At 37.2% G+C, this 12,107-nt stretch overlaps 1 protein-coding gene across 1 annotated transcript in view; it reads left to right on the top strand.

The window, feature by feature from the left end:
- Positions 1 to 7,427, top strand: part of LOC149285980 (endoplasmic reticulum junction formation protein lunapark-like) — a 29,462-nt gene extending 22,035 nt beyond the window's left edge. Inside the window, exons 9-12 of the mRNA XM_089494677.1 lie at positions 1,010 to 1,115; positions 3,798 to 3,868; positions 6,354 to 6,521; positions 7,231 to 7,427. Coding sequence (XP_089350803.1) covers positions 1,010 to 1,115; positions 3,798 to 3,868; positions 6,354 to 6,521; positions 7,231 to 7,427 — 542 coding nt within the window. The remainder of the gene's footprint in view (positions 1 to 1,009; positions 1,116 to 3,797; positions 3,869 to 6,353; positions 6,522 to 7,230) is intronic.
- Positions 7,428 to 12,107: the final 4,680 nt, after the last annotated feature.

Raw genomic sequence — 12,107 nt, 5'->3', positions numbered from 1 at the left:
GCGGATCTGACTGAGAAAGAGTTAAAAGGAAGAGCAGAGTATAAGGGGTGAAACGTTGGAGGTCATTTTATGATGGTGTCTTGCTGTGAGCAAAACAGCTGGGAGGCTTCTTTAATTTTGCAGCGAGCAGCAGATGCTGGTTTACAATAATCAGCTAGAACTCTGCAAGCTTTCTAAAGCAAAGAAGCTAGGACTTTCTGATTACTTAAAAATAAATAAAAAAATTCAGGTATTTAAAGTGAAATCTGCATTTGAGTTATGCTACTAGTGTTAATAAGCATTGCTCAAAAACAGCAAAGACGATTAAAAAAAACAGTAAATGACGTAAATAACCAAATGTCATTTTCCACTTTATTTTTCACTCAATTCATGCAAGAAACTAGATTTCGCTCATCTTTTAGAAGCACTAGCCATATTTCACATCTTTTCGTTAGTCGAATCAAATCAATTTTATCGTGTCTTGCTACTGTGTTCACATATGTTGGGAAATTAATAGCCAGCAGGTAGTTGAGAGAATGCCAAGTCTGCAAGAATGACTAGTCATCTTACAATGATTGCTTGTGATGTTTATATTAATTACTGTTGTCCGTAACAGCATGATTAGAGGGATCCATGGCTGGAGAGATTCTTGAATATGAGCAATTAGCACAATTTAAGAAAAAGTATATGCCGACTCCACATGTGTTCATGTTTACGCCACAAGAGCAAAGTAAACTGGGTAAAATTCCAGAGAGCCTCAACCAGTCTAGGTTTTTTGTACAGTGTCTTGTTGCTGTCCACAATTTCAGATGCTTGATAATGTCTTAGCAGCATGCCTTTAAATGTTGTTCTGTTATAAAAGCTTTGCTAAAACCCAGTACTAAACAGAAAAAATCAGGGTAGCTTACTATACTGCAGCACTCCTTCTCCACGAAATGCTGTCATATCCTTCTTATATTAAGGATTTACCAGCACATTATGGACACTGCCAGTGCACCGGGCTCAACTTTTTTTCTGTACCTTTTTCTAGCTATTCATCCTCCAGGACCTCCTTTGGCGAGGCCAATTCTTCCACGAGAGAGGGGAGCTGTAGACAGAGTTATTGAATACTTAGTTGGTGATGGGCCTCAAAACAGGTAAGTTGTGAAAACTGTTATAACCCTACCCTACAAACTGAGTTTTGATTTTGGTACCCTTTGGAAAGTAAAAATCAAATTTTTGACTGAACTCCCAGTCACAGCTTAATTAGTGAAGTCTTCTTTTTGTGTGTTTTATCGCACCATTCCATTTCTTCTATATTTGAAAGCTGATTATCTTTCCCCATGTTTGACACTCTTCTTTACGGCTATAGACTGTCTATTTGATCTGCTATACCAAAACAAGTTGTATGGGCTTTTATATGGGGCAGGTGTCATATAGAAAAAGTTATTGGGTATATAGGGTATCTCTGGTATATACTAGCCATTAAGGGCAGAAGTTGCGTCCCTATGAACATTTTGGTAGGTGTGAAACCTAATTTCCAAATAATCCATGTCAAGCATAAGGTTTCAATTATCAACATCTATCAATTATCAGTAAAGTGTACCAGAATTACATTGGAAAATCCCGTACAAGTGATATTTTCTGATATGTTTAAACATTCTGAATTGAATTTTGGAAAAGTACCTGCTTTATACTTGCCAGCGCTCAGTATGTTGACCAATTCCATGTTAGCTCCATTTTTTAAAGCTGGTGTAGATCTTAATTTTTAAAATACATTTTTGGTTAATAAGCAAGGTCTCTAAGAACAATGCTGATGTGTATGAAAATGAGGTAATTTATTAATGATGTTTTCTTTGAATGATTTGATTTTTCTGACTAGGACAATGGATGAAGTCCAGTTTGTTTACTGCTGTGATTTTAAAATATCTTTTAACCCCTTGATGACAATTGCCGGTCCGGGCACATCACGGAAAAACATGTCGTTTACGACAATTGACGTGCCAGGACCGGCACGCTTTTAAACGGGTGCAGAAAGCGATCTACGTTCGCTTTCTGCACCCAAACGGCGTTGCTGTAATGCCTCGACCTCGAGGCATTCAGCAACGCCACGATCGGCACTAAGGGGCCATCTCTGGCCCCTCCCCGGGGCGTCAACATAAAAAAAAAAGGCAAAAAAAAAATTAAATATATATATATATATATAAAAAATATTTTTTTGTAAGCAAGTCCTAAAATTAGCATATTAGCTTAAAACAATTCTCGCATGGAAAGAGTTAAAATACTGGCATATTAAATGCCCATGGGGTGTCTACTTTTAAAAAATTTATGATTTGATGGGGTAAATTGAATTGGCCGGGTTCAACAATGTCCCAATTAACACGGGGGGGGGAAGGATGGCCACACATCTAATTTCCAATTAGAAAAATGCACACGTACCAAATGTGGCCTTTTAGTTCCCCCGAAAAATGACAAACCCATGCATGTGGGGTATCACTGTACTCAGGAGATGTTGCTGAACACATATTGGGGTGTCGTGTGACAGCGGCATATACCAGGAGCCGTAAATTCATACATAACATAGGTGTGTGGGGGAAAAATACACACAAAAGAATACTACTGCAGACTTTGAAAAAATTCTGGTGGTAAAATGTGTGCATGCAAAGAGTTAAAATACCCTGGGGTGTCTAGTTTTCAAAAATATATGGTTTTGTTGGGCACACTGAAATGGCCCGGCTCAAAGATGTACCAAATAGGGCATGGGCAGTGGATCCCCAAATGCCAAAGTTCAACATTGAAAAATGCCCATGCCCCAAATGTGGCCTTTTTGCCCCCAAACAGCCAGGCAAAATCATTCATGTGAGGTATCGCTGTACTCAGGAGATGTTGCTAAACACATATTGGGGTGTTTTATGATAGTGACATATACCAGAACCTGTTTATTTATACCTGAAGTAAAATGTGTGTGAAAAAACAAATGCAAAAAAAATTACTACCATAAAGTTTGCTAAAGGCTGATGGTAGAATTAGTGCTTGGAAAGGGGTTAAAATACTAGCATTTGGAATACCCTGGGCTGTCTAGTTTTCAAAAATATATGACTTGATGGGGTAAATTGCATTGGCCGGCTTCAAAGATACCCGAAATGGCACATGAGGGGAAGAATTACCAGATTTGGAAAAAATGGCTTTGAAATAGCAAAATGCTACCTGTACATATTGCCCCATAATGTGTAGAAAAAAAGCAAAAAAACATAAAAACATTGGGTATTTCAAAACTCAGGACAAATAGTAGAATCTATTTAGCAGGTTTTTTCATTACCTTTTATAGATCAGTAAAAGATTTTTCAACTAAAAGTTAGAAACAGTCATTTTTTTTTCTAAATTTTTCACCATATTTTATACTTTTTTTAATAGTAAATAATATGATACAATCAAAACAATGTCATCTAAAGAAAGCCCTTCTTGTCCTGAAAAAAACAATATCTAATGTGTGTGGGTTCAGTAAACGGGAAAGAAGAAAATTACAGCTAAACAAGAGTAGCGCAGAAATGTTAAAACGGCCATTGTCACGAAGGGTACAAAAAGTAAAATCAGCCTTTGTCACGAAGGGGTTAAAGAACACATTTTGATTCTTGAATGTTTTGATATGTTAATGTCTTTCTTTATATTATTTAATTCCACTGATTAAAATGACATACTCTGCCCTCAAAAAGAAGTTAATGTGCACCTGTAATTGAACCTCTGCAAAGAACACCCCTAATGGTTTTTCTTCGCTGTTTTATAAATGTGGCTTGCATTTTTTTTTTGCTCCAAATACTTAATTCTGATCATTTGTGCAGGTATGCCTTAATCTGCCAGCAGTGTTTTTCTCACAATGGAATGGCTCTTAAGGAAGAATTTGAATATATTGGTGAGTAGCATTCTTGTGTTAACACACGTTTATAATAAATATATATATATATATATATATATATATATATATATTACACTACCGTTCAAGAATATGTGGTCCTCCAGCTGTGCTAATGTAATTGCAAAAGGGTTTTCTAATGACCAATTAGCTTTTTAAATTTAAGCTTGGATTAGCCAACACAGGAGAGATGGTTGCTGATAAAGGGCATCTGTTGGCCACTGAAAATATTCCATTAAAAATCCAACATTAACAATGTCTACACTGTATTTCTGATCCATTTCATTTTTTTCATGGACAAAATTTGCTTTTCTTTCGAAAACCAGGAAATTTCTAAGTGACCCTGAACATTTTGGTTTTAGTCTGAGCTAAGATACATATAGATCGGATCTCAATAAATTCTTCTGACTGGACTAAAACAGAACTATCTTAAACAGTATCAATTTCTACAATAATTTGTACTAATTATAATAGTAACAAGCAGTAGTTATATTGATCTTCACTTTAGTTAATATTCTCTTCACGTAAAATATATGTCTCGGTATAATTGTGTATTCATTGTATTTGTAATTTTGTTTCATCTTCTGTGCTTCCTTTTCTCCCTCAAAACTTATTTACGGTAACATTGCTTAGTCTGATTTTCCCTTACCCTGTGTGTTAATTGTAAAGAGGAACTACATAAAAGAAAATAGGAAATACTCCAAGGGACAGTTTACTGTCACATGCAACCTGACTAACAAATACTGTATGTTAAAGTTTAATATGCACTCTTTAACTGTAGAAGGAATAAAAACACTGGTAGAAGCCGCACTTCCTCAACTGCCCTGCACCGCAACTTTTGTACCCCATTTTCACACCACATTTGGCTGCTTGAAATCCTCATCCACAAGAAAATATGCATGTTAAGATAAATGGTAGCTTTTTCTGCACATGAGTGCAGGGATTTCATTAGGCACGTGGAGCTTGCATGAGCCCTCACTGAAGCTGGCTTCTGGCAAGTATAGCCAGCAAGATGTTTGGCCACGCACATCTCTTGCAAGCCTTGTTGCTGGGGAAGGGCATAGGGAAGCAGGCAAATATATAGGCAGCGGATCCTGCGGGATCACTGCATATAGAGATATACGGGGAGGATATTTAAAGGGGGCACATGGCCCCTTCAAGACTTAAATACAGAATAAAAGTACACCTTTTAACAAATGAGACATGCTTTAACATTTATTTGCAAAAATATAATCATTGTCTGGTACCTTTTTACCCGTAAGTTTCTAATGTGTAGCCAAATTGAATGTTTGCTTATGCTGCTCCTGTATAACAAATGTGCCATTTTGAAATTAATTTTCTTAGTAAATATGAGCAAAGAAAGCAGTGGGAAATTCTTTGTTGTTCAACCCTTTTTATTTTCTTTAAAAAAATAAAATAAAAAAAAAGAGCCTGATGAGGTTGGAAAGCACATGGGAAGGGATCTGAGACCATTCCTCCTTACATAATCTTTCCAGATCCTTCAAATTTCAAGTTTTACACTGGTGGACTCTCCTTCAGTTCACCCCACAGGTTTGATAGGGTTCAAGTCAGAGGGGTGGGATGCCAATGGTAAGACCTTTGTTTTTGTGGTCAGTAAACCATTTTTTTGGTTTTGATGTATGTTTTGGGTTATAGTCCTGCTGGAAGATCCAACCACTGCTCGTTTTCTGGCAGATGCAGTCAGGTGTTCATCTAATATCTGTTGATATTTGATAGAGTCCATAATGCCATGTATCCTAACAAAATGTCTAGGTCATCTGGCAGAAAAAAACCCCAAAACATTGAAAAGCCACAACTGTATTTAACCTTGAGCAAAGGGTACTTTTCCATATTTCTGTGTGCGCCAAGCCCACCTCTGGTGTTTATTGCCAAAAAGCTCTTTTATGGCTTCATCTGACCATAGCACCCAATCCTATTTGAATTTCCAGTAGTGTCTGGCAAACTGAAGATAGTTGAGTTTGTTTTTGGATGAGAGTAGAGACTTTTTTTCTTGAAACCCTTCCAAACAACATGTGGTCATGTAGGTGACATTGAATTGTGGTTTTGGAGACTTTCTTACCCTAACATGCAACTAACTTCTGCAATTATCCAACTGTGATCCTTGGAGATTTTTTGGCCACTCGAACCATCCGTTTCACAGAGACAATATAGACACACGTCCTCTTCCAAGTTGATTTATAACATTTCCAGTTTACTGGGACTAATTAATTGTTGCCCTGATGATGGAAATTGAAATTTTTTCTTAAAAGCTATTTCCCATTTTGTGAAGCTCAATACATCACTGCTATACTGCCTATTCTTACCCATTGTTATAATTGACTAAGGGAATTTGGCCTATGTGTTTATTATTTACAACCCTGTGAAACTGGAAATGTAAAGCAACACAAACAATATAGAAACTAAGGGCAATGGGTGAATATTTCTGTGTGTATAGTTTAATAAACTAGTTCTTTGTTTCATGCAGCTTTTAGGTGTGCTTACTGCTATTTCCTGAATCCTGCCAGAAAAACAAGACCACAGGCACCGAGACTTCAAGAATTTAACTTTGAGAGGCCGCAAACTGACTCTCAAGGCTCAATTAGTGCTGGACAAGTGACTACAGACGAACAGTTGGAAAACCAAACCTCTGCAGGTAAAAAGATGGGCACAAGTCTCTTTGTTTGGATACTATACAAAATATGTTTTGTTTGTATTTTGGGTTTTTTGGGGATCATGAGAGAGGATTCCAAAAATTGCTAGCAGAGGTGCTTTGTTTCAATTTAAAATTCCATCAATAGCATTAAGTATTCCTAAATGTGGGATGCTGTATCTCACTTGGTCAGACACCACATAATTTGCCTACTAGTATTATTTTAAATATATACAGGCATATTTCACAAACGCTGTAATGCAGGCTTCTATCTCTTAACCAGTATATTTGTTGTAATTACTTTTAAAAGCAACTACTCAATTGTAAACAGCCTTTGCCACTAGAGGATCATGTTGTGTCCTGCAAACAAGTTATCACGCCTGCTTGTGCAGACAGTAAAGACAAATCTACATGATGTTTTCCCCTGCAGCGCTTAATATAAGGGATCTCCTTCAGGTAGGTCTGAAAGCCAATAAAAAACTTTCCCAATAAAGTTTATTTTTTGCATGCTTCTTTCGTTGGTTGTATTTGACTGAAGGGGCAATTGGCAGGGGCAAGTTTTTATTGGCTTCCTGTTGGGAGCTATTTTTCGTGTGCTGCTGGGGATACACAAAGAAAATACATTTTCATGTAAGAACTTATGTAAAAGCTAGACAATCGAAATAAGCAGTACTATTGATATTATTGAATGGTGTATCTTGTGTATTTTTAGAAACACCAGAAGAGTCTGAGGCCGAATCACAGGCTACCACAGTTACAGAGGATATGGCGGATGACTTGTGCACTGAGCAGGCAGATGACGAAATACCAGAGGAAACACCAGCAGACAAATCAGCGGTACAAGAGATAAAGATGCCAACTGCCAATGTGGTGGATGAAAGTGAAGAGTCCCTTATGGAAACAGAATGAATGTAATAATGTGCCTCCCATTTTGTTTATGGCAGCTTTCTTCCTACTTTACATCGGTAGTGGAATAACACTATTTTATAATTCATGTTAGCTTGACCTATCTCACAACAAGAATATTGTGCCATATCTATTATTGGATGTCCGCAGGTATATATAGCACCAGGGTAGTGTCAATCTGTTTTTGTTGGTCAGCTTGCTAGCATAGGACGGAAGAAAAGTTAATACAATATTTTAATTTACAATTGAGTATTTTATGAAAATAAGCTTACCGGTTTATTTATTTTACAATTAGTGGTAAGGAATATAGGAGGTTTGTGTAGTTTGACATATATATATATAATTTTTTTTTTTGTACCAGGAATATTTCTTGCTCACTGCATATCTGTGAATGTCTGTTGAATTGGGACACTGTCAGTACCTACAGCGTGGGAGAGAGTCGCAGCAAGCAATAGAAAGCACTTTTATATTACAAAATAGACACAATATGTATAACAGATGGTGTGCACTTACACATTAGGTAAATGTCCAGAGGTCTCTCTGTAACTAACTTACAGATTGACTACACGTAAGTTTGTAATCTGTTTAGTATTGTCAATGTTTACATAAAAAAAAAAACACAGGAAGACCTTGTAATGTACTTGAATACAGAATGCTATTTATAATTGAACAATGACGGTACAGGAGTTGGTTGGCGTGCCTTTTGCGTGTTTATATTTTGTTAAGTAAAAATAAAGTCAGATTTATTTAGCATGACTTATTTCAGATCAATATAATATGAAATAGTTTCTTCACAATACATATAATTAGTGCTGATTGTAGAAGTGTTTCCTTGGTACACACATACAGTACCACCATCTCTACACCTCGAATGTTGGCAAATGTTGTGATATGCGTAAGTTCATTATGTTTAAAATATTCTAATTTGGCCCAATAAAGATTTTGGTATCGTTTATGGTACTTTTACAAATGCATGACTAAATAGACTACAACAATCCTATTCCTCTAAAAAGATGATCAAGCAGCCTGTAATAGCACATTATGATATGGCGTTAACATCACTGTCCAGAAGATATGACATTATTTCCAACCTATCTGCAAAGCTGTCCCTTGAATCGAGGTCTGCTCATTTACTCACCAGTACTGAGTGAAGATGTTCAGGAGAATGGAAACTTCCAGGATGCAAGAGGTATTGGATATTCCAGAGGTACTGGAGGTCCCCTCTAAAAAGAGCCAAATAGGTGTTTCATACTGTCCCTTTGATATATAGATATAGTTATGTATTTTTAAATCTTGATGCAGAGTCCGTATTAATAAAGGTATAAGGGCAGTGTGTCCAATGCAGCCCCACCACTGAAGAATGCATATTAATGACCTTTGCAGTCTTTACAAAGGGTCGTACATGCAAGGTAAGTATTTGCAGATAGTGCAAAGGTCTGCAGTTCCATATATATTCCAGGTAGAAGACACCATATGACAAATAATTTAAGTCAATTAGAAAGATGCAAGTGTGGCAGCAACAGTTTAGTGTTGATAAATACAAACTAATGCATTTGGGATGTAAAAATCCCAAGGCAAAATACTGTATAGCATTCTGTCAGTACCAAGAGTGAATTGGGTGAAGAGAGAGACTTGAGGCTAATTATTACTAAGGACTTAAAGGAAAGCAGGCAATGAAATAAAGGAGGCTTTGGGATCCATGGATTTGGAGTTTGTCAAAAGCAAGTTCTATTTCCAGTTCTGTTCCTAGAGCTTCAGACAGGAACTTATTCTTGTGTGTTTGTGGTCTCCAAAGCATCTGGGAAGATGAGCCTGATGATGAGCCTGTCAACAAATGTATTTATAAGACAAGCTTCAAGATGGGAACGCTCAGATCTATTCTGGATTTGCATTTTCTTGGAGTCTTCATAATCTTATAGACACGTACCTCTTCTTTTCCAGATTTCTCAGAGTGGCTTTTCCAACCTCTCTGGAGGTTCCAGTTTCTGGCTCTGGCCTATCATCAGCCCCAATGTTACTCATAAAAGTTTTGGTTGTAGTGATGGCTCATTTGAGGCATGAGGGAGTTACTCTCATTCCATACCTAGACAGTTGGCCACTCGTACCCTATCATCCTGTTCTGCATGGTATCAGGTCAACATGGTTTTAAGAACTCTTTAGAAGCTGGGCTACATTATAGAAAAATTCATACTGATGCCAGCGGCTTAAGTTCCTGTGATTGGTACTGTAGTAAGGGAAGAGAAGGCCTTCCTTTCATTTACTTCAGTTCTTCAGCTACTCTGGCAGAAGGTGCAGCAATGGTTTTGTATGTTCCCCCTGGGCATTATGGAAGCCTCCAGACTTGGGATCTGCCACACATATGCACCCTCTCCAGACTTTCCTGCTAAGAAGATAGAAGCTTCTCTGGATATCAGAGTATTAATTCTCAGTTATGTAAAGGTGTCCCTTCTTTGGTGGCTAAGAGACTTTAACCGGTCTTATAGGGACTGGCGGCGCTACAGGCTGGGGTGCACATTTGGGAAATTACTCCAACTATTGTGGCCAAGTAATATTGAATGTTGTTTCTTAAATTATCGTGAGCTGCTTACTGTCTGGAAAACATTAAAGCATTGGCAGTGTTTTCTCAGGAGATGCTCAGGAAAGGTCCATTCAGACAACACTTCTATGGATGTACTTGTACAGAAAAAGTGAACAGAAGAAGCTGAGACTTGTGTCTCCTTGCAGCTAATAGCTTTTAGTGGGCGAAGAATTGCTGAATAGGTTGTCAGACATTCATTGCAGAGAATGAAGTCTGCAGCCAGAAATATTCTCTTTCTTGTGCCAAAAACGGGGTTATCCAGAGATCGATCTCTTTGTGACTGCTACCAACAAAAAAATACCCCAATATTTCACTTTGTATCCAAGAAGATCTGGTTACTCTGTTCCACGAACATTGACCTGGCCTGCATATTTCTACCTTTTCCTATAATTCTGCAGAGCAAATCTTTATGGCTTGCAACATGGTATGGTCTTTATATGTTTTGTAAACATTAGCATGTATACCTTTCTTATATCTCACTGTCAACATTAATTCTCACCCGAGAATTAGCTTTCCTTGCTGATCCTATAGCAGCAACTAACTTGTCCTCCCAATTAAAGTATCCCTGCTCCAAGGTTTAAACCAGCACTGCCTTCTAGGCACTGGAAAAAGAGATTTATATATTTATATAGCATAGCTTATTTCACTGTGTGTTGCTATAGAATTAGGAAGGACAAATAATTATCAGGGAAAAAAATGTTTTACATAACGAGTTTATTTTTTTCAGTAAATGGTACCAGTCTGCTCACTCACATGAAATTTAATGGTTTTGGAGTCAGAATTAGTGCAAATTGCATTGCAATTGTCACCCCAACCAGGAAGTGATCATATGCTTCCCAGCTTCATTTTTTTAGGACAGGGGCTAATTTGTCATGTCTAGTTGTGAGAATTACGATTGGGGATCACCTGGAATGTGACAGTTCCAAGCATTATTCAGTTTTATCTAAGCTAGTTTTACACTTATTTGTATGTTCCAATAATTTGGGCCATGTTTTGAAATTTAGGACATCTAAGACATTTTAAAAAATAGAAAGTGCATCTCTAGAGTGTTTTATAGACCAAGATCAAAGATATATCAGCTATTGCTCTGTAGGTACAACAGCTTACAATGTCATCACAAAGGAATGAGTGATTTATCCATTGTATTAGGTAATGTCTCTGGGAGCGCAAAATGAAGCGGCTTTCTCAGTCAACTTTGTTTCGGTCCATAATATTCTAATAAATAACTAAATACAACATGACACAACAGGCAAGATCGCCATTAAAGATGAAATTGGCCAAAACCTATTTTGAAAGCATTATTTCTGTTTAAATAAAAGTTTATACCTAGTAAATCTCAGTTTGTACCTAGTAGTACCTAGATGCAGTTCTTTGATCATGTGGAAAGTTCTGCCTTTCCATTGCAAATTTACAGATATTTGCCATAATCACAAACCATAAAAATTATGTTTTTTTGCACCGTAGATGCCACCAAGACCTTTTTATAGGTCAGTTAGGACATGTTGAGTGGTAACCTACTATTATGTTCTCAGAAAAGGTGTGTGGCAGCCTGTAGCATATACATACTATATGTACCTTGCCAGTCAAACCACCTCTTGGACTACATGTCTGCACAGAGCAAAAAATACAGCACTTTTATGTAGCATAGATTAGTCTTTTTTCCCTCAATGTATAAGAGTAGTGGGACACCAAAAGGATTCCATGGATATTGGCATTCAGGACCCAAACTGAAATTGTCACATGGGGTCCATGCTACTAAATCTCTTGCTTCATGCAAGAGTTTCCACCTCCAAAAGTGTGATCTTCTGCACATCTCTTACGCTTACATGGAAAGAATTATTATAGAACAAGTCTCATAAGCACTTGTTTCTAGGCATTTGGCACAGTCTTTGACTTAATGCTTACATAAAGGAAAACATCGTTAGGAACTGAGAGCGGTTTTACATAGAAAAATCGTATCACTTCACTGGTTTTAACACCATTGAGTTAGAAATGCAATGATGCTGGGTGGGTTGTAAGCTTGTCGGCACTAATCTTGGTATATATTAGCCAAACAATATAAGAATCACAAGGGTTATCAATTAGAGAGATATATACAGTATGCT

This window comes from Sceloporus occidentalis, unplaced genomic scaffold, assembly GCF_023333645.1.
Source record: "Sceloporus occidentalis isolate IW3139 unplaced genomic scaffold, rSceOcc1.0.p SCAF_74, whole genome shotgun sequence".
Taxonomy (NCBI): Eukaryota; Metazoa; Chordata; class Lepidosauria; order Squamata; family Phrynosomatidae; genus Sceloporus; species Sceloporus occidentalis.
This window is presented reverse-complemented; position numbering and strand designations above follow the sequence as displayed.